The 26,977-nt window shown below is 34.9% G+C and overlaps 1 protein-coding gene across 3 annotated transcripts in view; it reads left to right on the top strand.

The window, feature by feature from the left end:
* Nucleotides 1-1,612: 1,612 nt before the first annotated feature.
* The window catches only part of LOC101887342 (putative uncharacterized protein DDB_G0282133), a 69,411-nt gene continuing 44,046 nt past the window's right edge, over nucleotides 1,613-26,977 (top strand). Inside the window, exons 1-3 of one of the 3 annotated variants that reach the window (XM_020037238.2) lie at nucleotides 1,613-1,838; nucleotides 2,434-2,709; nucleotides 2,767-3,559. In XM_020037238.2, the coding sequence (XP_019892797.2) occupies nucleotides 2,461-2,709; nucleotides 2,767-3,559 (1,042 nt within the window). In that variant the 5' untranslated portion in view covers nucleotides 1,613-1,838; nucleotides 2,434-2,460. Of the gene's footprint in view, nucleotides 1,839-1,985; nucleotides 2,143-2,433; nucleotides 2,710-2,766; nucleotides 3,560-26,977 lie in introns of those variants that run through there. The other 2 variants (XM_005184889.4, XM_005184890.4) reach the window with 2 other exon arrangements.

The following is a 26,977-nucleotide window of genomic DNA, read 5'->3' as shown; positions in this document are numbered from 1 at the left end:
AATATGTTCAAAATGTCAAGATTTACACAAAAAGTTGAAAACGTGAATGAAAATTATAAAATTATTGATATAATACATATTTGGGAGAAAAACAATCATTTCTTTTATTCATATTAGTGAGAATTTAATGTATTTTAGTATAAATTCCCATTAAATCAAGAAACAAAATTTTTGAAAAAAGGAATTATTTTACTATGAATTACGAATCGTGCCGTATGAACGGGTTAATTCGTGTACCTAATTCTGAGAGCGAACAACGTTGTTCGGTTTCCAATGGAAACATGCTATTACGCTCTATAGTTTAGTTTTGTTCTCGATATCATAAGAAAAAATAGCCTATTGTTGTAAAACCTTTTACAACTTTGCAGTTCTGGAACAGAGCTTTTGCAATTGTTTCGTTCTGTATGCAAAAAATGAAACAAACCCGACATAAATTGCTTTGTTCCAGTACCTGCAAGAATTTAATAGTTTTGCAATTTTTTCCGATATCATAATAGGAAAATCGGTTATCGTAGTAAAAACTGTTACATATGGTCTGTTGCCAAGGTAGATCTAACAGGTAACCGCATCGGCGAATTGCTACAACAAAGCAACTTTTGTGGTCCCCTCAAATGTCAAAATTGACATCTAAGGCGAAAAACATAGATTCGCCATGACATTTAAAGGTTGCGGCAAATTTGTTTCAACCAATCAGAAACGAGGTGTTTGTTTACATTTTATTTTGTGTGCCTCTCGTCGTAAACGAACTTCGCAATAAAAGTTTTTATTGTAAAACAAATAAGAGTAAAATAAGTATTAATTGTAGTATTGCGATATTTTTTAAACCAAGAAACTTATAATGACTATATTTTACTGGTTTAAACCGAAAGTTTTCCGGAACTGCAAATGACAAGAGTCGAATTCTTGCACCACTTCCCGTGATGTGCTTTGGGAATCTTATATGTTGAGGCTAACTTAATTCTTAAAGCTGCACTCCATTCTATACTCCTTCCTTCATTTTCTTTTAATTATTTTTACTGGTTTCACTCTTAACTTGCTCTTAAATTATTTGAAATATTATATTATAAAAATATTTTTAGGGAAGACAACATAAACAAATTTGTTGTTGCATTCATTTAGGGCGAATTCTCCATTACAACAATTTGTTTTGACATTTCATGGTGCCGTCAGCTGGGCTGATGCGATTACCTAGTACATCTACCTTGGTCTGTTGCAGAATTGCAGGAATGTGATAACCGATTTTCCCTCTATGATATCAAAGAAAATTGCAAAACTAGTAGATTCTTGATGTTCTGGTGCTATAATCGCAGAAGCTGGTGAACCCATTGGTAGTTTTGCGATTTTTTCCGATTTCATAAAGGGAAAATCAGTCATCGTAGTAAAAAATTTTGCACTGTTGCAGTTCATGTTTTTCGTCCTAGATGCCAATTTTTACATTTGAGTATATCGTAAAAGTTGCTTTGTTGTAGCAATTCGCCGATGCGGTTACCTGTCTTGGAGCAAATGCTGCATTCAATTCCGAATGCATTAAATGATGTGGAAAATATCGATGTTGTTGATACCGTAATCGATAGTGTGTCAGCAATGATTTGTACGGCATCGGCGTTACTCGGCATAGACAAACGACTTTGTTGTGTCTTTATAGTGAAAATTCTCTTGTATTGAAAAATAGTAAAATATATTTTTTTAGAACACGCATTAAAAGTCATGAAATTCTTTCAATATACTGTATTGAGAAAGGCTTATAAGTGATATGGACCGGAACTTCGTACAAATTTTGATACAACAGTCCATTATGATAGCCATAGGAAACTCCTGGATGATTTTATTCTGAATTTGTACGTCTACGTTTTTTTTTATTTTATATATGTAGATAATTTACGTTGGTACCTACCGTATACGTATATGTGAGACATATATACGAACTTTATATACCTATGTAACCATTGATATACACACGTCGTACATACGTATATATCGGCGAGCGATAACAATAGCATCTTCTTAATGGGCGTGATTTGTATATTCCTGTCTGATTGGAGTATCAAGCGTTTATTTAACCTTTGCAGACTTCACACGTGTTTTAAGGATATTGTTTAACTTGAAGTTTAGAGAAATATCGGAATATTAAGAATTAATTCGGTATGTCTATTTCTACAAAATACTATAGTGGAAGTGTGTTTAGTGGAAGTGCACATATAAACAAATTCGAGTATATATCTGACCACGGCTGTTTACATTATGGTTCTGTTTTTTGATGGCTGCAAGTATTGGCTCTGAACATACAGTGTAGATATAAAACTTATTCCGAGAATATTATTTTATTTATATTAGAATTAAATCGGTATATACAATAAGTAGTTTTTTCTTTGCTGTCCCTGAAACTCGTATTGTAAAATATTAATAATATACTCCTCTTTCTTTCTGTCGTAGATTTCTATTGAATACACAAGGCTAACAATGGACCCTTCAGTTAAAACTAAAGAAAATACCAATTCATCGGTAACCATCCCCGTTATAGCTGGAATTTGCAGTAGCGACAGTTTCTCAATGTTTCCATCACATCATCATGATTTGACAAGTACAAACAGTATTGAATTAAACGCGGCCGCATCATTGAGTGATGATTCTGGTGTTCCACTTACTACGAACAGTTCAATATCCAGCGGCGATTCTTACCGGCTGGGGTTATGCAAGTTCGACATTGAAGTATTAGTTATTTTTCAATTCAGAAACACATTATTTTAACTTATTTCTTTTTTTAAGATCGTGGAAAGTGATGGCGAGGTGTCCCAGTTCGATTCTTTGGACAATTGTTCAGAGGGTGGAATGAGTGCCGAAAATTTTAACACCCTAAAGAAGGGACCTTTAGCTCCAATAGATCCTCCGCCGGAATTTCAGGATTCCCCTCAAACAACACTGGTACGTTCAATGGCGAAGAATCCTGTGACCAGTTTGAGGCGGTGGACATCTTCACAGTCGTCATTTGAACATTTAAAGGACCACAGTAGTGCAGATACAACCAACTTAAACATTGCAGTAATCGCCAATTCCAATATGTGCGTCGAAAATGTCTTTGAAGCTGGGAATTACATGTTGAGTGATGATATTCCAGAGAAAGACATATACAATATCAACAAACATTTATACTCGAGTGATTCCATCTTGAACTCTCATAAGGACAACATATATGATGAACCAAACAACATGCTGAGTTCTTCGTTGGGCAACAGCGTGGATATATTGGATTCAGACTCACAATCTCAGTCAATTCCTCCTCCCCCGCCACCTGTGTCTATTGTTAAAATAAAACAAACATTATGTCCATATTTCCAAGATCACACTCGGTATTTTAAAGCTATACCATCGGAACAGGACAATATTACATCAGCAGTACAGCGATTCAATGTATCCGGTCTTTCTGAAATTCACGATTATGATCTCTACTATGGTATTAAACGTAACGGATATCAGCAGTACGACAACAGTCTACAAAGAAAAATTATATACAGCCCCTTAAGTAATTCTCATTATTGTCATAACCACGTTTATCATGGAGGTAAGAAAAATCATACATGATCCACAAAACAAAAGTAACAAATCTAGAATTATTAATGAATTTATATTTTGTATTTATCTCTACACACATGTGTTATTTTAAAATTTTATATAGTAATTGTTAAATTTTACGGTTTGAAGGAGGGAAAGGTAGCAACAACGCCTATGAGAAGGAACAAATTAAGTTTAGCTCCAGCTGGCCGAAAATTCTGAAAATTTTACAGAAGGTAGGTCTTGTTATCCAAATCACGGAGACATAAACTGTTTTTGGGGGAAAATCAATACTTCCCGAGATATAGGTTCCACAAATATCCCTGTTTTACTTAGCTATTTCTAAACCAATAATCGAAATAAAAACTGCAAAATGTCACTGCAGGTAGGTTTTTGGTTTTTAAAGTTTTTTAAAGTAGCCGGCCTTCAACCGGGGCTTGAGATTTTCTTCGAACCAAAAGATTTTAAAGTATACGGCCTTCGGCCGGAGCTTGAGATTTTCTCCTCTAAGGTATGTCCAACACCGGCTTGGCGAACCAAAGCTTACTTAAATATAACCGAAAAATATAGTTGGGTACTTTTTAAAATTTGGAATATTTCGGACAGTGTGGATCCATCTCCCGAAAATGTTTTGATGTTGCCTTTTTAGAACTTTGGAATCCTATGCCTCGGTAAGTATTGATTAGCACACCCCCCCACACAAAAAAAAAGATATGTCGCTGTGATTAGGATAACAAGACATACCTTAAATAAAAAAAAATCAGAATTTCAGCTAATCTCAGTTTAAGCCAAAGTAAATGTAAATATATTATTAAGGTAAATTTGTTACTGAACAATAAAATATTTAATAAATTGTATTTGTAAAAGATAAAAATGAAAAACAGGTGTAGGATGAGAGATAGATCTTTGCGTGCGTGCACATTATATTTTCGGTTTTTATTTGTAATTAATCGCGTAATTGGTAATCGATGGTCTAATAGTAAAGTAAACTGCATTCTGCATGTTTTCCATCCTAAATACAATGAAAAAGAGGAATAGAAAAATATAGATAGAAATGATGTGTTATTCATGAAGAGATTAGCGTGTAGTCTAAAGAATAACCGCTGGCTCAGTTTCAGCGGTCTTGTTCTCTTTCCAGATACCATCGACCATATTTCCATTTAATTAGTTTTGTTACAATTTTCCAGAGTAATGTTTATTTATCACTCGGAAGAAGTGGCTTCAGAAGAAAATCTCAACGTGACTCCATCCAGATGGGTTCACGCAAATGCCGTAGCCACGTCCTTGATAGTTCGCCAAAAGCTCCTTGCAGTATATTTTAGATAGTTGGCAACTCTCGGAACCATATGGTCAGCGCAAGCCACCACATTAGTTCCGGTTTGTTCTAGATCCTTTAATATGACATTCATCACCACAAACCAAGGCACTACCTTGTGGTGTACCTCTATTAAGCGTATTCCCCGATGCGCGAATTTATGATTCTGCTATCGAGCATAATATCAATCCACTCAGCAAGCAGCAATGGTATATCGTATTTTAAAAGAGAACCGTGAATTACTCAAGTGTAACACTGTTTAAGGCTCTTTCAATGTCGAGAATAGGTGCCAAAGAGAGACAAGAGCAATTAAAGTTTTTCTCGATGAAACCAATTACGTCATGCTGCGCTGTTTCAACATATATACCTTTCATGTAGGCTCGTTGAGAGTGCTTGTTGAGGTCGAAGGAAGTAGGGATCTAATCTCAACCCTTAAAGATCTCCTTCAAAATTGGCATTTTTCCAACGATGCATGTCGGTACTAATGATATCAGGTCTAGGTGATTTGAAAGTTTCTAAAGTGTCAATATCCCACATGATTTTTGGAATACTTACAATTATATCAATCAGGTTCACAACCCCAGTCGTACAGTGCAGTGCATCTGTGCAACTTGGAAAGTGGTAGCTGGCTAACAGATTGAGGGTATCTATACTATTCTTGCTATGTGCTTCCAATGGATTAAGGATCCTTTGAAAGGACTTCGAGGAATATGGAAGCTTCATTGATAAAAAAAATGAATGAAAAAATATTGTTCACGTGAAATTTTTTCTATTTGTCATACTATATTGAAGTGTAAATGTTTTATTGCTTTGAATTCTGAATGAATGATATCGAAATATGATATTAAATGGCGGTTTTTCATGTCTGAAATTGGCATCTAGCTTCCAACTCCAGGGCCTACATCGTACTTCAGCTGGAAGATGCGAACACATTTAAACAATCAAAAATGACCAAAATCATTTCGAAACGTGGACCTACTTTTTTCATATGACAATAATCAATCCAATGAGAACTCAAAATGCAAAATTCATTGCGACTACAATAGTAGATTGAATTGGAAATTTAGTAAGAAAAGATGTATAAATGCTTCATAAAAGTTCAAGATACCTTAGATCGCTTTTGCAGGTCATTATATGGGTCATAACCCTCATATAAGGGTACAACCCGATTTTAAGTATATTTTACATTTTAGCCATATTTTTCATACAATTTCGGCAAATGTTGATAATTTGAGAAGAAACCATCCTTGGAAAAACTGATCACGTTTTGGTATTAAACTATTTTCAGGGTCTTGGCCACCTTTTTTAATTTTTTGCTCTTATTTGTAATCTTTGTATCTATTTGTACCCCCAAGTCCACTTTAATAACTAATGTGTAGTCAGAAAATAAAATTTTTATTCTATTGAATTTGTAATTGAATTGTAATCCTTAAGTTTGAATTAATCATTGAATTTGTATTATGTTAGGGTATTGTAGATAGATAATATAAGTTATGGGCCCTGTGGGCTTATTTATATTTCTTTGTAAGGTAAATAAATGAAATGAAATAATATTAGTTAAGAACGTAGGTTTGGGATGTAACTTACGAATATTAGAAAGTAACACGGTAGAGAATATTTGTTTAATCGTTATTGAATTATACTATGATGAAATATATGGACTTTATGAAGTCTATATTAAATTACAAAAAATGGTACGGTAATGGATGTAAAAGAGTAATTATCTCTGACTATTCTAAAATCATTCTCCCTCAATTATGAGGTGGCAAACCAAATACCACGCGGCAGGGTTCCAAGTTACAGCTCATTTGAATGGAAAATGTTACTAAGCTCTTTACAGTACCAAAAATTGAGCTGAGTTTTCACATGGGGCTATTATCTTTATCATATAGGGTTTTAACAGTCAAGTTAAAGCCTATGTTCACCTATAGTTATTACTTATTATAAGAATTGTGACTTATATAGTTTACTCATATTAAGAGCTACATTTGAGGACCTGAATCGCCAAATTATAACTTAAAATGCAAATTTTGAGATGACTATCTTATGGGGATGGATATAAAAAATGCCAAAAATACAATACAGCTTGAGAATAATATTATAAAAATAACAATTTTTCAACAATGCTTAAGAAATATTTAAGGTGCACGAACGTTTCTCAAATCAGTCCTTTGTTGACAAATTTGTTTTGATATTTTGAGAAAATTGACACCTAAAAATTATTTTCTTTGGTAAAAAGCAAAATCGTGCGAATTTAAGACCCATTTTCCGACCTAATTCTGGGAATGTGTGGCATATTTAATTTCGATCTCATTTCAGACAGGGGACATCAAAAAAGTTGCGAGTATTAAATAGATGTTTAATATTAGAATAAGGGAGAGGACAGTGACTAGGTACCAAGGCCACAGGAGGCAGTTACAGCTAGGATGGTCATCAATGAATGAAGTGTTAAAATTATTATAAAATTAAAAAAATATTTTATACTATTACAAAAATAAGCTTAATATAATATTACATTTGTAAGCTAATTCCACAATTTCCAGTATAAGCTTATAAATAAGGGTTCAATTTCGATTATTCTATATTTTTTACACAAACATTTTTCAATGTTTTGTAAAGATTTTCTCAAGTTTAAGGCTTATGTTTACATGCTCATTGTAATATTATTCTCAAGCCATTTTGGTATGTTGGGATATTTTGGGTTTTTGTAGTATATGTTTTTTTTTCTGTCAGTGGTAAGCCCAAGAAAGCTTTTCGCCCGTCTTTTTTTTGGTTTTTGCAACAAAAAAATACAAACGAAAATGTCAGAAAAAAACAATGGGAGGCGGCCCTTAGTTTTGAACAGAAATTGGCTGTTTGTTACAAAATCACGCCAAAATTGTATGGGTAGGATGGGGCATTTATATATGAACTGTTTTTACATATCAACTTTTAGTTGGCGCATCTCGCAGGACTATATTCTTCAAATGTTATCTTGACATTTTTAAATTTTATTTTAATTTTTTTTTTTTGATAAATTTTGAATTTATTTTGGTTAAAAAAAATTAAAAAAGTAATGGTTATGGAAACACTGAAATATCAAGGCTTTTCGGGAATGGATGAGAGCTTTCAAAATATTTACAAAAACCCAAATTAAAACGAATACGTTTGAACATGAAAGTTTCGAGTGAAGGCAACTTTTTTTTACAAAAACAGGCTGTAAAAAGAGACAACATTTAAACCAACGATTACTGAAGTATTGAACGTATTGAGTTTTATGAGAGCTGTATGAAATTTCGTCAAGCTCTTTCGCGAAAAATAAAATTTGCCAAAGATGTTCCTTCCACCCGAAACAACAACATATCTGTTTCCACCGCAGTCACCCGGACAGCAACCTATACCGCGCAATATTATGTCAAATGTTGCTGTTCCAACTCCGGATTGTCCATTGTTCTTACAATTTGCAACGGACCCAAAAGCAAAATAGATGAGATAATAAGATTTATAATTCAGATTAATATTTTGATCTAAACGGTGCTGAAAGTGAGAAAAGATAACATTTTGGTTTGATTCGTTTATTTATTTATTTTTTTAATAATTTTTAAATATGTTTCCTAAGTTCTACGAAAACGAATCTAACTTAACCTAACCACAGTCACACAACTGTTCATATCCATTATTAGATTCAAAAGAGAACATTATATGACTTCACGCACCTGTGATTTTGGCTACATTATGAACGAATCAATATCTGTTTGAGTGGGTAGTAATCTTTATTATCCTAATTAATTAAAGAGCTTAGCAACATCTTGTGGCGGTAATCTTATATATATTTAATTTTAGAATATTTTTTAAATTGCTAAAATTTTCCAGTTTGTCTAGGTATGTGTGTTTCTTATAGTTTATTGAGATGCGGTGATTTCTCCAGTGGATAAAATTGTTGTTTTCTGTAGACATGTTAAATAATAAGTAAATTTCAAATTATAGCAACAACTTTCCCAGAAATTTATTACAAAACCCAGGAGGCGGTGTCAGCAAAAACTTCACGGTTTCATGTAAAATGAACAACAAATGTCAGAAAAGTAAACATTTCAAAGATGACACGTGTGGTGTTCTTTTTAGCAAGGCTAAGCATTCTCACAATAGGGTAAGTGTACCAGTAGTCGGCACTTTTAGGATTTTCGCGTTTTTAATCGCTCACCATTCTGAGTGGAACTTTTCAATTATTACAAGGTTAATTTATTCAGATTCGAAATTTTGTATAGTTTTTGCAATAATAAATAAAGTTTTAATAACTTTTTATTAAATTTCATAAATTTGTAGTTTTATTAAAACAATGCTTTTTTGCCAGTAGTCGGCACCACTTGCCAATTGTCGGTATGGCATTTTCCAACAGTCGGCATACCAATTTTTTTTGTAAGAATAATTAATAATAATAATAAATTAATTCATTAAAATATAATATTTTTGTTTAGTTAAACTGATTCGACATCTTTATTGTACTTTTCTTAAGAATATGAATTGTTGAGAACCTTCACAGACAAAAAATTTAGTTTTTATTAGAATAATTCATCATTTCTCAGCAAAATTGTGCACAAAGATAGCTGACAATATATTTGAAGTAAACAAAATATATTTAGTTATAACAGTTTCATTTATTTGGGCTTAAAAATAAAAAGTGCCGACTACTGGGACATGCCGAACTTAGGCACACTTACCCTATGAAGCCATGACGAGAAGCATCAGTTATTACTTTTTTTGTGCCGGAAATCGGAGAGCAAGAAAGAAGGGCTTCCTGTGGTCTTCCCAGTTAGGTTTTTTTTTATTATTACTCCTAGATATTTGAGTTTACTTTACCAATAATCTTATTCAGGAACAATGGTTCATTTAGGCTTCCTAGCGAAAACACAGAGTTCCGTTTACGTTTAGACCTATTGGTCGTGTAACCCGTAGCGTTTCCATCTATTCCTTACCATCTGGCTTCTTTCCGAACTGGATAAGCCATGAATGTGCATAAGGATTGTATTGTCGGTGCTGTCGTTGTTAAAACACCTTGTGTAAGACGGTTTCCAATGATCTCCAACATATGCATGTTGTTTGAATTTTAACGATTCATTTGGAATCTTGCTCTTAATCATGGTGTCAACTGTCCGTTCCATGGTTTTAAGGAGATAAGCTTTTGGTATTGCCGGGTTTAGGTATACGCAAATTTTAGGCAAGCGTTGAAGTTTTTGGTTATCTAGGAGGAAATGCTGTCCACCTTCCTTTGAAGTAGCGCCGGAAACACCTTATCTGGTACCGCTGTCTTAACCTTTAACTGGCGAGGTGACATATTTATGACATGGTGGTAAATTTTACACCTCTACATTTTACAAAAAAAAAAACTTTATTAACAATATTTTTTGATAATTTGTAGTATAACTTTGAGCTTGTATGTATTAAATTAAATAAGTAAAAAAAAATAATTTAAACAAAACTTTTATTCATCGCAATAGAAGAGACAATTTCAAGAAAATAGGAAGGAAGGGTACAATTTACCACCGACTCGATAGTTAAACGTTAAATGGCAAAACACTTCTGATGGCGTCCTGAACTGTCGAATTAGCTATGTAAGGAGCTTTTTCTGTCACAATTTTGTCTACATTTATTCAAAAGTTTCCATTCCATTGTCCTTTTCATTAACCATTAATTACAGAAACTTATTGGGTATTTTATCAGTAGAGCTGAGTAAGTGAGTCATGTCGGTCCATGTTTTCGTATAGCCCCCATATAACGGTAACTCCCAATATTCGGTATTTTGGTGATTTGACGACATTTATAACGGGCGTATTTTCGCTTTGTCGACAAGGTGTGTTTCCATTCCCTTGTTTCTGTATCGTCGCGACGTGGACAACTCGCAACGTGGACAACTCTGAAGAAAACTTAATTTTGTGAAATGAAATACATGTTCTGTGTCAAGATTCTGTGTTAGATAAATTGTTGGTATTTATAAGGTTCAGACCTCGTTATATGGCAGAGTCCTTGTTCAAGACAGTCCATGGGTCCTATTTTAATCCAATATATATCTTACCTCTTGTTATTTTGCCCACAGAGCGTTAGCTGTCATCTCACTTCCATTGAGATTTATCTAAATGACCCTGATCGTCCTGCATGATCTTCTCGTTGTTGTACCGAAACTTTTCTTCACTTAATTTGGTCTGGTCGTGCTCGACGATCCTGAAGAAGGCAGCCTTTAAAACAAAATTACATTAAAAGGTCGTCCAGTCCCCGACAAGAAAGGTACCGTCTTCTTGCTCCTCCTTGTGAAAGACGTCGCACCTAATAGCGTCCAATGATTTACTTTGAAGACCGAAGACTTCAAGTGATCTGTGTTAGTAATCAATTTATGTAATGCGGTGAAAACCTTGTATGAATTAATATATTCCATCACATTCGGTAAAGCATCGGGTAAAGTACTTTTAGTTAAATTCATGTATTTATGTATGTATTTAAATTCTTCAATAAGCGATTATTATCTGAAGGTTTACCGATTCAGATTTTGAATTGAAATATTGGGTAGAGGCTGTAAATAGCGCCAATTATATTCAGAACCGTATGCTGTCATCAGCTGTATATGTTACACATTTTGAATATTGTGCAAAAACAAAGGCATATTGTTTTCTAGATATAAGGACAGATAAAATAATCATTAGCAGAGATGTGAAATTTTTGGAACAAAATAGTTTTTCTGCTGGAAAAGGAAATGAAGAAAATGAGACTATTGTATATTTTCAATCATCGGAATTAATGAAACTTCGTCTGTGGTGACAGATGATGAGAATTTTTCATTCCAGCGATGAATTTATGGAGCTAATACCACGGAACAAATCTGCAAGACTTTCCTCAAGAGCAAATAAGGGAATACCAGTAAGGAGGAGGTTACGTCTAGACCAGATAAGGAGCAGTGGCTAAAAGCCATGAAATCGGTAATGAAAGCCCTGAATAAAAATAAAACATGGGGTTTGGTGGAAATACCTAAAAGCATGATAACAACATGGGTCTTTAAGGTGAAAAAGACAGCTGATGGTGAGAAAAATTATAAAAGAGAGTTGCAAAGGGGTTTTTCACAGAAGTATGGTGAAAATGATTTTGATCCACGTTGACAATATCATTGTAGCAACCAAGAATGACATAGAGTTCGAAAAAGTCGTAAAAGTTCTGAAGTCGAAATTTGAAATAACCGAGATGGGCGACTTGTAGCTATATTTGGGATGAGCATTATATTGAAAAAATTATCAAGGGGTTTAGTATGGAAAATGCTTAAGTTTCTTCAATCCCAATAAACCCCGGCGATTTGAAAAATGGATATGAAGTTTTATTAAAAAAAAACTTATATCGAGAAGCTATTGGACCATTGCTGTATATTTCAAGTAACACTCGTCCTAATATTTCCTTGGCTGTGTCTACGGATGTGGTCTACGATACTTAAAGGGTACCAAATGTATAAAAATGTGTGCAGGCTCTAAAAGGCGATGCTAACAGGCTTTGTGGATGCCGATTGGGCTGGAGACATCAACGGGCGTAAATCCTCAAGCGGATATGTTTTTTAAGCTTGGCGATGCCGTTGTATCTTATGCTAGCAGAAAGCAACCAAATGTTACGTTTTCTTAAACGGTGGGTGAGTATGTCACTCTTACTGAAGCATCCCAAGAACTTTTGTTGATTGATTCAACTTATGAGGGAATTTAAATTAAATATTTCAACGCCTAAGGTTTTTGAGGATAATCAAAGCTACAGCAGTTAGTAATCAATTTATGTAATGTAATGAAAGCCTTGTATAAATTAATATGTTTCACCACATTTGTAATTCATGTCTGTAAAGTACTTTTAGTTAAATTCATGTATTCATGTATGTATTTGAATTCTTCAATAAACGATTATCATCTCAACAAACAACACCCTGTTGGAAACTTGCTGTCCCATTTTTTAACGTACACCATTGCCTTTGTAAGGCTACTTATCGTCACCATTACAGGTACCTGACCAAATGTGCCCGTATCACCGGAAAATTTTCTATGCTGGGAGTTAGCATCAGTTCTTCGGTATCTGATTGCTTCGCTTTGTCGAGGAGTGTTTCCATTTCCTTGTTTCAATATCGTCGCGTTCGACGTGGACAACTCTGAAGAAAACTTATATTTTTATTACATGCAATATATGCTATCTGTCGAATCCTGTGTTAAGTGTTGGCATTTATTTGTTTTAGACCTTGTTACATGGCAGAGACCTCGTTCAGGACAGTTCAATGTTCCTATATTAATCCAATATGTATCTTACCTTTTGTTATCGCTGAAATCTTATTTCCATGAAAATTCATCTAAATGACCTGATCATGGGTCCAGTAAGCAGGGAGTCGCTGATTTCTACGGCGACTCCCTCCTCGTCCTCCACTTAATTATTTGGTCTGGTTATGCTCGTCGATTTCCCCACTGTGAAGAAGAGAGTCTTTAAAACGTTAAAAGGTACCTGACCAAGTATGACCGCAGTACTTTTTCTTGTTTGAAAGCTTTGCGGAATTCCGCTCCTCCGCAGATTTTATTCCCCCTCATTCTTTCTCCTTATTATCCTTGGCTTACGCCTCTTTGCCCGGATAACCTCATTTTGTGTGTGGTGAGCTTGCAAATGCTTTGTTCAACTCGTCGAAATCAATTCCAATTCCATGGTGAAGACATAAAAATTAACACACCAAAAATTGCGTCGAGTTTGACACTTATGTTACAGTAGTGTCAAATCTCCACAATTTGGTACAAATTTGGCAATTTAAAAAAAATTAAAATCCATTAAAAATTCTGTTAAAATCTTAAAAATACCGAATGTAGCCGTATATTAGGGTCTATACGACGACGTGGACCTGCATACGCAACTTTTGTCATAAGCCTGCACAGACAATTTTCTGGCACAGGATACATTACAAACTTCAAATACAAAATTTGAAATATATAGGGGGTACCGTTAAATGGGGGCTATACGAAGCCGTGGACCTGCACGGACAATTTTCTGTCACATGTTGTAATATCCATTGCGAGGAACCTGCACAGACAATTTTCTGTCAAAGGCTGTAGTATTCATTACGAACTTCAAATACTCAATTTGAAATAGTTCCGGTAAATAATGCCGCTAAAATCATCAAAATACCGAAAATCGGGGGGTATCGTTATATGGGGGCTATACGAAGACGTGGACATGCACAGACAATTTTCTGTCCATTATGAACTTAGAATACCAAATTTGAAACAATTTCGGTAAATAATGTCGCTGAAATCATCAAAATACCGAATACCGGGAGGTACCGTTATATGGACGTGGACCTACATGGCCCATTTTCTGTTTTATGCTGTAGTATCCATTACAGACTTCAAATACCAATTTTTAAACAATTCCGGAATTTTATGCTGACCAAGAATATATATACTTTGTGGAGTCTGAAATGTATATTTCGGAATGATAAACTTATTATATACCCTCCATACTATGGTGGAGGGTATAAAAATAAATATTGATTTAATTATCAATTTCCAGCTATCTTCGTTGTGTTACAATAAAATGTATCCATTTATCACGGCCTATATTATAGCGTTACCTAAAATTCGACGCAGCAAATATTCAACTTCCCCGCTATGCTTGTGCGTCCGTATTACCCAAATACGACAGGTCTATATCATAAAATCTACCAACTGGAAACATTGTAAAAATTGATTATTATCCAAATTCTCCCAATTTTTATATTTTCTAATTACAAACATTCACATTTTTTGTTTTTTTTTTTTTTTTTTCTAAATACAAAAAAGCAGTTGTTCAACTTTCGATATTGAAATTGTAAACTTTGAAATTTCGTACGTCCGACGTAATTTTCATATAACGATATTTGTTTAACTCGTCTGGTGAAAAACGTCGACTTAGTACGTCAAATTTTAGGTAACGCTGTAAGATCGGACAAGAAGACCCTTTTTACAACAATTTGACAATAAACTTACTACTTTTTGCACTATTGTGATTTGGCTTTCTTTGAATAATAAATCATATTTAAGTTTTTGACTGCAAACTTGGTAGTCAGTAGTGGAATTCTTTAACTCATTTTTTGAGTTACCGACATTTATCGGTAGATGCAAATTTAAGAGATGATTGTCATAAAATATAAAACTGCAAAGGTAACTTTAATATTAAATGTACACTAAATGTTATAAAAATAAAGTAGTAATTCTTATAAGTATATCGTCCCCAGAAAAGCCCAAAGACATAAAATAACGTTTACATTCAAATTCTCTACCCGAGTTAACCCGGTTAATTTATATTTTATATAGTCAGATATATTGTGATTTGTAAAATATGCGATTTCGTCAGAGTAGTGATTTTGTATGTAAAAACATAAATTTACAGGAGAAGCAAAAAACGTTATAAACCGAAAACAAAATTTATAAAATAGCGTACATTTTTTTGTCATATTTTAAGACAAATATTAAATGTATTTTGGGGAAAACAATTCATTTTTTTCATAACTTCAGCAGTTGTGTGCAACATTGAATTTTGTCCATGCGGCTAAGCGAACTTTAAAGTGTTGGGTTGTATTCAAATTTAGGTACAAAATTCTATTCGGAGTAACCCACATTGTCATGATTTATTGCCTAATCCGGATTTATTTAACCAAAATAGATCTTCTGACGACAGGATTTATTTTTAATCCGGTGAAAGAAAGCTTCGCGGGGCACAACATTAGTATGGTGGTAACCTTCAAAGTTGTTTCCACAAAGGCGTTGTTTACATTTTGCATTCAAAAAATAACAAAAACTTAACATTTTATTTGCTCATGATAATACATGGGATACTTGCAGAACGTCACCAATGCGAATAAACACTTATTTTGATACCCTCCACTATATTATGGAAGGTATATTAGCTTTGTCATTCCGTTTGTAGCTCCCTGAAAGGCACATGTTAGACCCAAAAAGTATATGTATTCTTGATTAGCGTAAAAGTCTAAGCCCCCATATTCAGTATTTGTACAAATAGAATTGTTTAAGATGTGGTACTTAAAGTTTGTAACGTGTTCACGCTTTCTTATAGCACCCCTATAACCGTAGCTCCCATTCAAATGGAATATTTTTAAAGTTGGTACTTGAAGTTCGTAAAAGGTTCTACTTGTGGCAGATTATTGTATATATAAAGGGTGTATATTAGCTTTGTCATTCCGTTTGTAGCTCCCTGAAAGGCACATATTAGACCCAAAAAAGTATATGTATTCTTGACTAGCGTAAAAGTCTAAGCGATGTCCGTCTGTTGGACTCACGCTTTCTTTTGAAAGAATTGAGATAGAAGGCTAAAACTTCGAACACATGTGCATTTTGTCCGTAGGCCGGTTGAGTCTGTAATATAACAGTACCACCCCATATTCAGTATTTGTACAAATAGAATTGTTTAAGATGCGGTACTAAAAGTTTGTAACGTGTTCACGCTTTCTTATAGCATCCCCCATAACGGTAGCTCCCATTCAAATGGAATATTTTTAAATTTGGTGTTTGATGTTCGTGAAAGGTTCTACTTGTGGCAAATTATTGTCTATATAAAGGGTGTCTCGACTAGAACGAAATACTTAAATTGGCGCCATTCGAAGTGTCAGTTGAACAATTGTTATTGTTTCTAATAGAATGTATGAGGATAGAAGAAATGAGCAACACATTCTCATTGTGAAATTGTTGTACGGAAATAGAACAGTGTGGCTTGTTTGTTCGGGATACCGTAGTATTTTGTTTTTGCAAAATGGTCTGGCTTTATCCCTTTATTGTTGTTTTTATAAAAACAACGTTTGTTTATTAGTGGAGAACGATGGTAATGTTTACCAGGGGGTAAGGCAGGGAATACCTAGGTTTCGGAAAGAGCCACCAATCCTCATCAGTTCCCTTGTTTTTGCCTGGGATATTCTCCCCAGAAGTTATTTTAAAAAATAACTTCTATGACAAAAAACATTTTTTACCCAAGTGACGAGATCGTAAGCTCAATAGAAGAGGAACCAAAGAATTAAATAAAACTAAAATTCTCTTGGAAAGTCTTCTAAATCTTACAACCGCACTTATAAACATTTACATCTTTCTCCACTTGTTATGCTTTCGTTCAGCCTGAACGAAGTAGCATAACCATGTAAGTTGGTTTTGTCTGTTACAACAAAAACCCCTTCGTCGACCGTGCCTTGTCTATTAATAGAACAGTGTGGCTTGTTTGTTCGGGATACCGTAGTATTTTGTTTTTGCAAAATGGTCTGGCTTTATCCCTTTATTGTTGTTTTTATAAAAACAACGTTTGTTTATTAGTGGAGAACGATGGTAATGTTTACCAGGGGGTAAGGCAGGGAATACCTAGGTTTCGGAAAGAGCCACCAATCCTCATCAGTTCCCTTGTTTTTGCCTGGGATATTCTCCCCAGAAGTTATTTTAAAAAATAACTTCTATGACAAAAAACATTTTTTACCCAAGTGACGAGATCGTAAGCTCAATAGAAGAGGAACCAAAGAATTAAATAAAACTAAAATTCTCTTGGAAAGTCTTCTAAATCTTACAACCGCACTTATAAACATTTACATCTTTCTCCACTTGTTATGCTTTCGTTCAGCCTGAACGAAGTAGCATAACCATGTAAGTTGGTTTTGTCTGTTACAACAAAAACCCCTTCGTCGACCGTGCCTTGTCTATTAATAGAACAGTGTGGCTTGTTTGTTCGGGATACCGTAGTATTTTGTTTTTGCAAAATGGTCTGGCTTTATCCCTTTATTGTTGTTTTTATAAAAACAACGTTTGTTTATTAGTGGAGAACGATGGTAATGTTTACCAGGGGGTAAGGCAGGGAATACCTAGGTTTCGGAAAGAGCCACCAATCCTCATCAGTTCCCTTGTTTTTGCCTGGGATATTCTCCCCAGAAGTTATTTTAAAAAATAACTTCTATGACAAAAAACATTTTTTACCCAAGTGACGAGATCGTAAGCTCAATAGAAGAGGAACCAAAGAATTAAATAAAACTAAAATTCTCTTGGAAAGTCTTCTAAATCTTACAACCGCACTTATAAACATTTACATCTTTCTCCACTTGTTATGCTTTCGTTCAGCCTGAACGAAGTAGCATAACCATGTAAGTTGGTTTTGTCTGTTACAACAAAAACCCCTTCGTCGACCGTGCCTTGTCTATTAATAGAACAGTGTGGCTTGTTTGTTCGGGATACCGTAGTATTTTGTTTTTGCAAAATGGTCTGGCTTTATCCCTTTATTGTTGTTTTTATAAAAACAACGTTTGTTTATTAGTGGAGAACGATGGTAATGTTTACCAGGGGGTAAGGCAGGGAATACCTAGGTTTCGGAAAGAGCCACCAATCCTCATCAGTTCCCTTGTTTTTGCCTGGGATATTCTCCCCAGAAGTTATTTTAAAAAATAACTTCTATGACAAAAAACATTTTTTACCCAAGTGACGAGATCGTAAGCTCAATAGAAGAGGAACCAAAGAATTAAATAAAACTAAAATTCTCTTGGAAAGTCTTCTAAATCTTACAACCGCACTTATAAACATTTACATCTTTCTCCACTTGTTATGCTTTCGTTCAGCCTGAACGAAGTAGCATAACCATGTAAGTTGGTTTTGTCTGTTACAACAAAAACCCCTTCGTCGACCGTGCCTTGTCTATTAATAGAACAGTGTGGCTTGTTTGTTCGGGATACCGTAGTATTTTGTTTTTGCAAAATGGTCTGGCTTTATCCCTTTATTGTTGTTTTTATAAAAACAACGTTTGTTTATTAGTGGAGAACGATGGTAATGTTTACCAGGGGGTAAGGCAGGGAATACCTAGGTTTCGGAAAGAGCCACCAATCCTCATCAGTTCCCTTGTTTTTGCCTGGGATATTCTCCCCAGAAGTTATTTTAAAAAATAACTTCTATGACAAAAAACATTTTTTACCCAAGTGACGAGATCGTAAGCTCAATAGAAGAGGAACCAAAGAATTAAATAAAACTAAAATTCTCTTGGAAAGTCTTCTAAATCTTACAACCGCACTTATAAACATTTACATCTTTCTCCACTTGTTATGCTTTCGTTCAGCCTGAACGAAGTAGCATAACCATGTAAGTTGGTTTTGTCTGTTACAACAAAAACCCCTTCGTCGACCGTGCCTTGTCTATTAATAGAACAGTGTGGCTTGTTTGTTCGGGATACCGTAGTATTTTGTTTTTGCAAAATGGTCTGGCTTTATCCCTTTATTGTTGTTTTTATAAAAACAACGTTTGTTTATTAGTGGAGAACGATGGTAATGTTTACCAGGGGGTAAGGCAGGGAATACCTAGGTTTCGGAAAGAGCCACCAATCCTCATCAGTTCCCTTGTTTTTGCCTGGGATATTCTCCCCAGAAGTTATTTTAAAAAATAACTTCTATGACAAAAAACATTTTTTACCCAAGTGACGAGATCGTAAGCTCAATAGAAGAGGAACCAAAGAATTAAATAAAACTAAAATTCTCTTGGAAAGTCTTCTAAATCTTACAACCGCACTTATAAACATTTACATCTTTCTCCACTTGTTATGCTTTCGTTCAGCCTGAACGAAGTAGCATAACCATGTAAGTTGGTTTTGTCTGTTACAACAAAAACCCCTTCGTCGACCGTGCCTTGTCTATTAATAGAACAGTGTGGCTTGTTTGTTCGGGATACCGTAGTATTTTGTTTTTGCAAAATGGTCTGGCTTTATCCCTTTATTGTTGTTTTTATAAAAACAACGTTTGTTTATTAGTGGAGAACGATGGTAATGTTTACCAGGGGGTAAGGCAGGGAATACCTAGGTTTCGGAAAGAGCCACCAATCCTCATCAGTTCCCTTGTTTTTGCCTGGGATATTCTCCCCAGAAGTTATTTTAAAAAATAACTTCTATGACAAAAAACATTTTTTACCCAAGTGACGAGATCGTAAGCTCAATAGAAGAGGAACCAAAGAATTAAATAAAACTAAAATTCTCTTGGAAAGTCTTCTAAATCTTACAACCGCACTTATAAACATTTACATCTTTCTCCACTTGTTATGCTTTCGTTCAGCCTGAACGAAGTAGCATAACCATGTAAGTTGGTTTTGTCTGTTACAACAAAAACCCCTTCGTCGACCGTGCCTTGTCTATTAATAGAACAGTGTGGCTTGTTTGTTCGGGATACCGTAGTATTTTGTTTTTGCAAAATGGTCTGGCTTTATCCCTTTATTGTTGTTTTTATAAAAACAACGTTTGTTTATTAGTGGAGAACGATGGTAATGTTTACCAGGGGGTAAGGCAGGGAATACCTAGGTTTCGGAAAGAGCCACCAATCCTCATCAGTTCCCTTGTTTTTGCCTGGGATATTCTCCCCAGAAGTTATTTTAAAAAATAACTTCTATGACAAAAAACATTTTTTACCCAAGTGACGAGATCGTAAGCTCAATAGAAGAGGAACCAAAGAATTAAATAAAACTAAAATTCTCTTGGAAAGTCTTCTAAATCTTACAACCGCACTTATAAACATTTACATCATGGTAAAATTTTGTGGCTACAGTTCGCAAATTGCGATCAATTCGGGGTCACAATAATGCAAGTAAACTGTAGAGATTAATGGGTAACTTTGCTGAAACTGGGTATGTTACTGATATAAAGACAAGACCGTCGATCGAATTTATCGCAGCCGTACGTGATGATGTCGCTCAAACTTCATCCACCTCAATTCGACACCAAGCTCAACAATTTGGTGTCTCAAAATCCATCCATATATACAACGAATTTTTATGAAAGATTTACATCTTTATGCGAAGAAAATAGTTCAATTGACTCAGGAACTGAAGACAATTGACCTTGGACAGCGAGTGGAGTTCGTTAATTGGCTATTGACATTGAGAGACAACATGAAAATGCTGATTTTGCCGATAAAATCATCTTCAGTGACGAGGGCATTTCCATCTCGATTACTTCGTCCATTGTCGTATTTGGGGTGAAGGAACCCCTCGGGTGATTCACGGGAAGCAAGTGCATCCTCAACGTGCCACGGCGTGTGATTTGATTTTTTGGCTGGAGGAATCATTGTACCTTTTTTATGAAAATGAGGCAGGTAAAGCGCAAACGGTCAATGGTGATCGGTATTGTAAATTGATAACCAGCTTTTTTTGTCTAGAATTGGAAAAATGAATGTGGAGGGCATGTGGTTTCAGCAACATGACGCCACATATCATACAGCCAGAGAAACGATTCAATTGCTGCATCAATTACTGGAAACCGGAATTGGAAGCGTAGATCGTGCGATAAAACACATTTAAATTTTTTCTTTGAGTTTTTTTGAAGTCAATAGTTTACGCGAAAAACCAACGACGACTCAAGCCTTAAAATAGGAAATTGGAAGCTGCATTAATGAAATACTGCAGCTGCAAAACGGCCATTCCATAACCTCATCCATACATAACTTCATTCTGTCTACTTTACAATAAAATAAAGTTTTACGATTTTTTTAACATCTGTATTTTATTTAGAATTTAAAAACTGAGATCTAGTTGGGACACCCTTCAGGTCCACTTCCCGATATTCGGTATTCTAATGATTTTTAATATTCAATACCGATACTTTTATTTTTAAAGTTTTCTTTACTTCACAGTGAAGAGTATTACAAGTTCGGCTGTTTTTAGCGTTTTGTATACTTATTCAACTCCGATTGTCTAATATATATATTATATATTTTTTGATGCGAAATTCGTATTTCGGACCGAATTCAGAAGTAAAATCGTGCGCATTTCTGATTATTTTGCCGACTTTCTAACACTTATCGGACCGAATTCGGAAGAACGCCTTATAAAGTTCTGAAGTTCTGCAATAAAAATCGACTATTCTTCAGTAATAACTGTTGAATATATATAAAATGAAAAATATTATATACATTTTCCGGAAATAATATTTAAATCTGGTACCAAAAAAAGAAAAAATACACTTGCTTCATAAAATGCTTGGGTCTTACCTGGATATTTTGGATACGAATGTTTTATAAAACCCAAAAAAGTCGCAAAAGGGCCATTATGGGTATCCAAACCTACTCACTATAATGTTACACATCATTATTACTATTCACTTATTTTTGCCTCTTAAAATATTGGTATTAATACATTATTTGATGTTGTTGAGTAGGGAGATTTCTTGTTGTGTTGACTGGCCTGTTTTTTTCTTATCTATCAGAATTTGATATTGATATACTGAATGTTGTTGATGTTGACGTTAAATGTTCTCAAATATCAAATATTATTTCGAGGTTGATTGGTTCCTCTTCCTTTGGTGCATAAAAAATGTGATCTGATTATAATTGGATTATTTCAAATCACATTACACTTGTTCCATCACTTCGTGATTCTGCTTTTAAGGCTTACATTGATAATAAAAGTATGATAATTGGAAAATCAGTACTTCGTCGTGAGCGTAGAAAATATGACTCTAAGGGTTCAACGGCTATATGGCCTTTTTTTGCGTAAGGATGTATGGAAGGGGACGATCTGATTCTTGACATTGATGTTAATGATCTGAACTATTCTTTTTAATATAGGAACTCACATATACCTAATATTGATTTGCAATTGTGTTCGTATAGAATAAAGTAATATTGTTCTCAATAGAATAAAGTCTAAATCTGTCGGAGTTGTTGGAGCACCTGTGGATTTTTGGAATTAATTTTTACATATGTGTGTGATATTGTTTTGGATTTGGATAATTCTGTTTTGATGTCATCAGTTTTTCCTTGTTTGTGGAAGCAAGCTCGTGTCCTTCTAATACCAAAGGGGAATGTTGTAAATGACCCTGATGATTACAGGCCTATATCAATTCTCCTGGTGATGGCTAAGGTGTGTGAGCATATTATGAAGGACCAAATACTTGCTCTCATGTTGCAAGCAAAATATATAATTGTCAATTTGCGTTCCGTAGGAATCATAATACTACTAGATTGTTTCTTTACTTTACTGACTTGGTGAAAAATAACTCGAGTCTTAATAAGGATATTATAATTGTTTCGTTGGATTTAACAAGAGCCTTTGATTCTATTTCTCATCAAATATTACTCAGAAAACTGATGTATGAGTTCGATATGTGGGGACGATGTGTTTCTCGCTTTTATTCTAAATCTAATATTAATCCTATTGCTAATTCTAATATTAATTCTATTTGTTTAGCTCAGAGGGGCTCCGCCGATGGGAGTAAAACGCCGAATGCGTCGAGCAGTGGACCGTAGGGGGGTAATATAAAATGAAATAAAACACAATAGTTTTTCTTAATATATAGAACTATTTATTGCTAGTTTGGTGGTTGGTAACAATTTTACCTGTGGCAACAATATGCCTTTCTATGCACAACGATATGTGCTGCAAACGATATTGCGGGTGTTGTCTGTCCGAATGACAGCGAAATACTCCTTGATGTCTAAAGGAGGCGGCAAAACAAGTGACAAATAATTTGCAGTTAAAATGTCAAAGGCGCTAGCACAAGGTTGCAATAAACCGTAGCGCGTACATTTTAACGACTAATTAAGGACCAAACCAGGGGTCAATAAATAGCTATATTTTATGCAATTCTAAATTAAACATGCCGACCCCCTTGAAACATCAAAGCATGTTTCAACACAATTAACTTAATCTATATTAGTTCCAGTAGTAGGTACAGGTTGTATAGTGCAGCGTGAGCTTTTTATTCGAACAAAATGTAGGGAATGGAAACGCAAATGAATCTGCAGTAACAGATTCCGGATCCATCTCCCCTACAACGATAATATGAAGCCGCAGATGAATCGGCAGTAACAGATTCGGACTTCAATCAAGCATATTATTACACGAAATGTAATATTTTGAAGCCGCAGATGAACCTGCAGTTACAGATTCGGACTTCAATCGAGCTACGTGTTTCCCGAAACGATATTCGAGGGGGGTTCCAATTGAGACCCTGTGCCAATGTCGGTATATACATTGCCAGTTGTCGCGAGACCGATTTTATGTGAAGGTCGCTTTACAACATTGCTTACAAATTTACGTTTTGTTGACTGATTACCTTCCGATAAATTCATTTTTATAAACTTAATAAGGTTCGTTTTGGACATTTTGTACAGCGATTTCGAATGAACAAAATTAGATTTAGGATTTTCGACTCCAACCGATGTGGAGGATGTATATTTTAAGGGACGAAAAACTGGGGATGCAGCTGACAACAACGATTTTGACGAGCTTGCCTGAGCTTTTGGAGTCAGAACGGGAAACGAACTATTCGGTTTTAATGACTCGCGATGTAGTAACGTGTGATGACGTTGACCACATTTCCAACAACTATTTTTACTAGTACAATTTACTAGTTTATGTCCCTTTACCAAACAATTTATACAATGTTCGTGGCGCTTGACGAATGCAAACCTTTTTGCGGGAGATAATTCCTTAAATGTTGAGCACAAATGAAGGCGATGGGTATTCTTATGACAAAGACGACACGATTTTCCAATAGAAGGGGGAGACGAACATTTAGATTTGGACTTTCTAGCGGTGTCAAGCGAATTTGAATCCTGCAAAGGAATGGATTTCTCTCTATAATTTTCCAAACACACAAGCGTGTTTATCCGCTCTGAAAGAAATGTGTCTAAATCTTTCCACGAAGAAAGAGCCGATTTGTTTTTGATACCTTGTTCCCACAGCAGTGTCGTTTCTTCCGGTAAGCGTTGCAGGCAAAGAAAGACAAGTATCGGATCCCATTGATCCGTGGGAACGTTATAAGTCGACATGGAGGAGATACAACGATTAATTCCAACTCTAATCTCTTTCAAACCAGAGATTGTTTCCTTATCTAGAATTGGAAGACTAAATAACGAAGACAACTGACGATGTACCAATATACGAGTATTGTCATACTCATCATTTAATGTTTTCCAAGCGAAAGCGAAACCACGATTTGTTAAAGGAAATTGGGAAACTATTTCCCTTGCATCACCAGTAGTCTTTTGCAGCAAGTAATACAGGCGCTGCACATCACTCAACCGAGAGTTATTTATAAAAATTGCACTAAACAAATCCCGAAAGGAAGGCCAAGAAGAAAAATCTCCTTTAAAATTTTCAATATCAATTGTGGGCAATGCCATATTGTGAACGATATCACAACCAGAAGAAATATTTGCGGTCATATTTTCCTGCGATTCAGGAACCAAAAGAGATTGAGCCGATTGCTCTTGATTTTTATCCGCGTTTTTAATCAAATTTTTTAATACACAACGAGTTTTTATAATTTTTCTATTAATTGTGGCCATAGTCATCGAATAAATGTTTAAAGAGGCGTTGTGTTTATTTTCTGCCAAATGCAGATGTTCTTTTGTTACATTTTCCGAATTTTCTAAAAGGCGCAACGATTTATTTACCGATTGCCATAGTTTTTCTTACTTGCTCTTCCTTTCCTCTAAAAAACTAATATCTATACCATCATCTTCTACTGCACCGATTTGTGCACCAAATTCTATCAGAGCGTCTGAGTCTCTTATGAAATTTTGCAGAGGAGCGAAGGCCATAACTATAGCAAGAAACACCGAACCAATTTGGGGAAAAATAAATAAAATAACAATTTTATATTTATTTATTTAACTTGTCAAAATGACCGCCTATAGGGTGTGTTAATTTTTAAAAGATCGCAAACAACAACAAAAATTAAATACACTATAGTATTTATATTAATCTAACTTTAATAATAATATTAATTTTACACCCAATGCCAACTAATATAACAAACCAAAGTGACCGACCAACGTAGTGTAGCTACTCAACCTAAACGGACACGACAGAAAGAAGAATCAACACAAATATTCTTCCTTCGTTTGTTATGTTCGTTTACTGATCTAAGGAAGCACAAACAACAAGTGCTGATCAGAGAACGAAGACAAAGCAAGCAAACAGCGGTGGGGGTTTAAACAGTGTTGTTGTTTGCGATTTGAAATGTGACTGTTGTTACAACAAGAGAAAATAATAAATGTAACAACAACAATTTGCAATATTACAGCGGACAGACCAAACAAAAAGAATAATATTGCGGTCTTTGCTTTACGTAGTAAAGCACACCAAACTAAGAAATAACAACGTTTTTTGAAACGAACCAAAACAAAAAGAAAATTAGGGAACGATTTTTGCATCAGTTTTACTTTTGAGTTTTGTTTTGATTTTGATGCTGCCGAATACAAGCATCTAAATTAGAAGCCGACGATTGGCGGGAAACAAAACAAAAGGGAAAGAGGTGACGTTGTAAAACGACCTTTGTACCCAAACAAAACCGATTGTTTTGTTGGTGTCGCGGTAATTTAATAACGCGAGCTCACTTAAAAACAACACTGCACTATACGTACCTTGTAATGCAGGAGTAATGGACTGTATATTTATGGAGGATCCAAGTATCCATACGCAAGCGATGATCCAAATCTGGCTCGAATTGACCAATGTTTAGCTCAGAGGGGCTCCGCCGATGGGAGTAAAACGCCGAATGCGTCGAGCAGTGGACCGTAGGGGGGTAATATAAAAAGAAATAAAACACAATAGTTGTTCTTAATATATAGAACTATTTATTGCTAGTTTGGTGGTTGGTAACAATTTTACCTGTGGCAACAATATGCCTTTCTATGCGCAACGATATGTGCTGCAAACGATATTGCGGGTGTTGTCTGTCCGAATGACAGCGAAATACTCCTTGATGTCTAAAGGAGGCGGCAAAACAAGTGACAAATAATTAGCAGTTAAAATGTCAAAGGCGCTAGCACAAGGTTGCAATAAACCGTAGCGCGTACATTTTAACGACTAATTAAGGACCAAACCAGGGGTCAATAAATAGCTATATTTTATGCAATTCTAAATTAAACACTATTAATAATTGCATTGTTTATGTAGGACAGTGTTTTGAAAATTCCATTTCCATTACCATTAAGTTCGGCAATCATGCATATAATTATAATATTGCTCTATCATAGAATGTTGGTTATTTTGTTTGATGAGACTTATATCGATTCAGTTCAGAGGAGAGTTTTTGCAATTATTCGTAGATTATATGGTACTAATTTATTTTTACCATTTTGGGTTTAAAATAGTT

The sequence above is a fragment of the Musca domestica genome, unplaced genomic scaffold (genome assembly GCF_030504385.1).
Source record: "Musca domestica strain aabys unplaced genomic scaffold, Musca_domestica.polishedcontigs.V.1.1 47, whole genome shotgun sequence".
Lineage (NCBI taxonomy): Eukaryota > Metazoa > Arthropoda > Insecta > Diptera > Muscidae > Musca > Musca domestica.
Note: the sequence above shows the minus strand (reverse complement) of the source record. Positions and strands in the feature narration are given on the sequence as shown.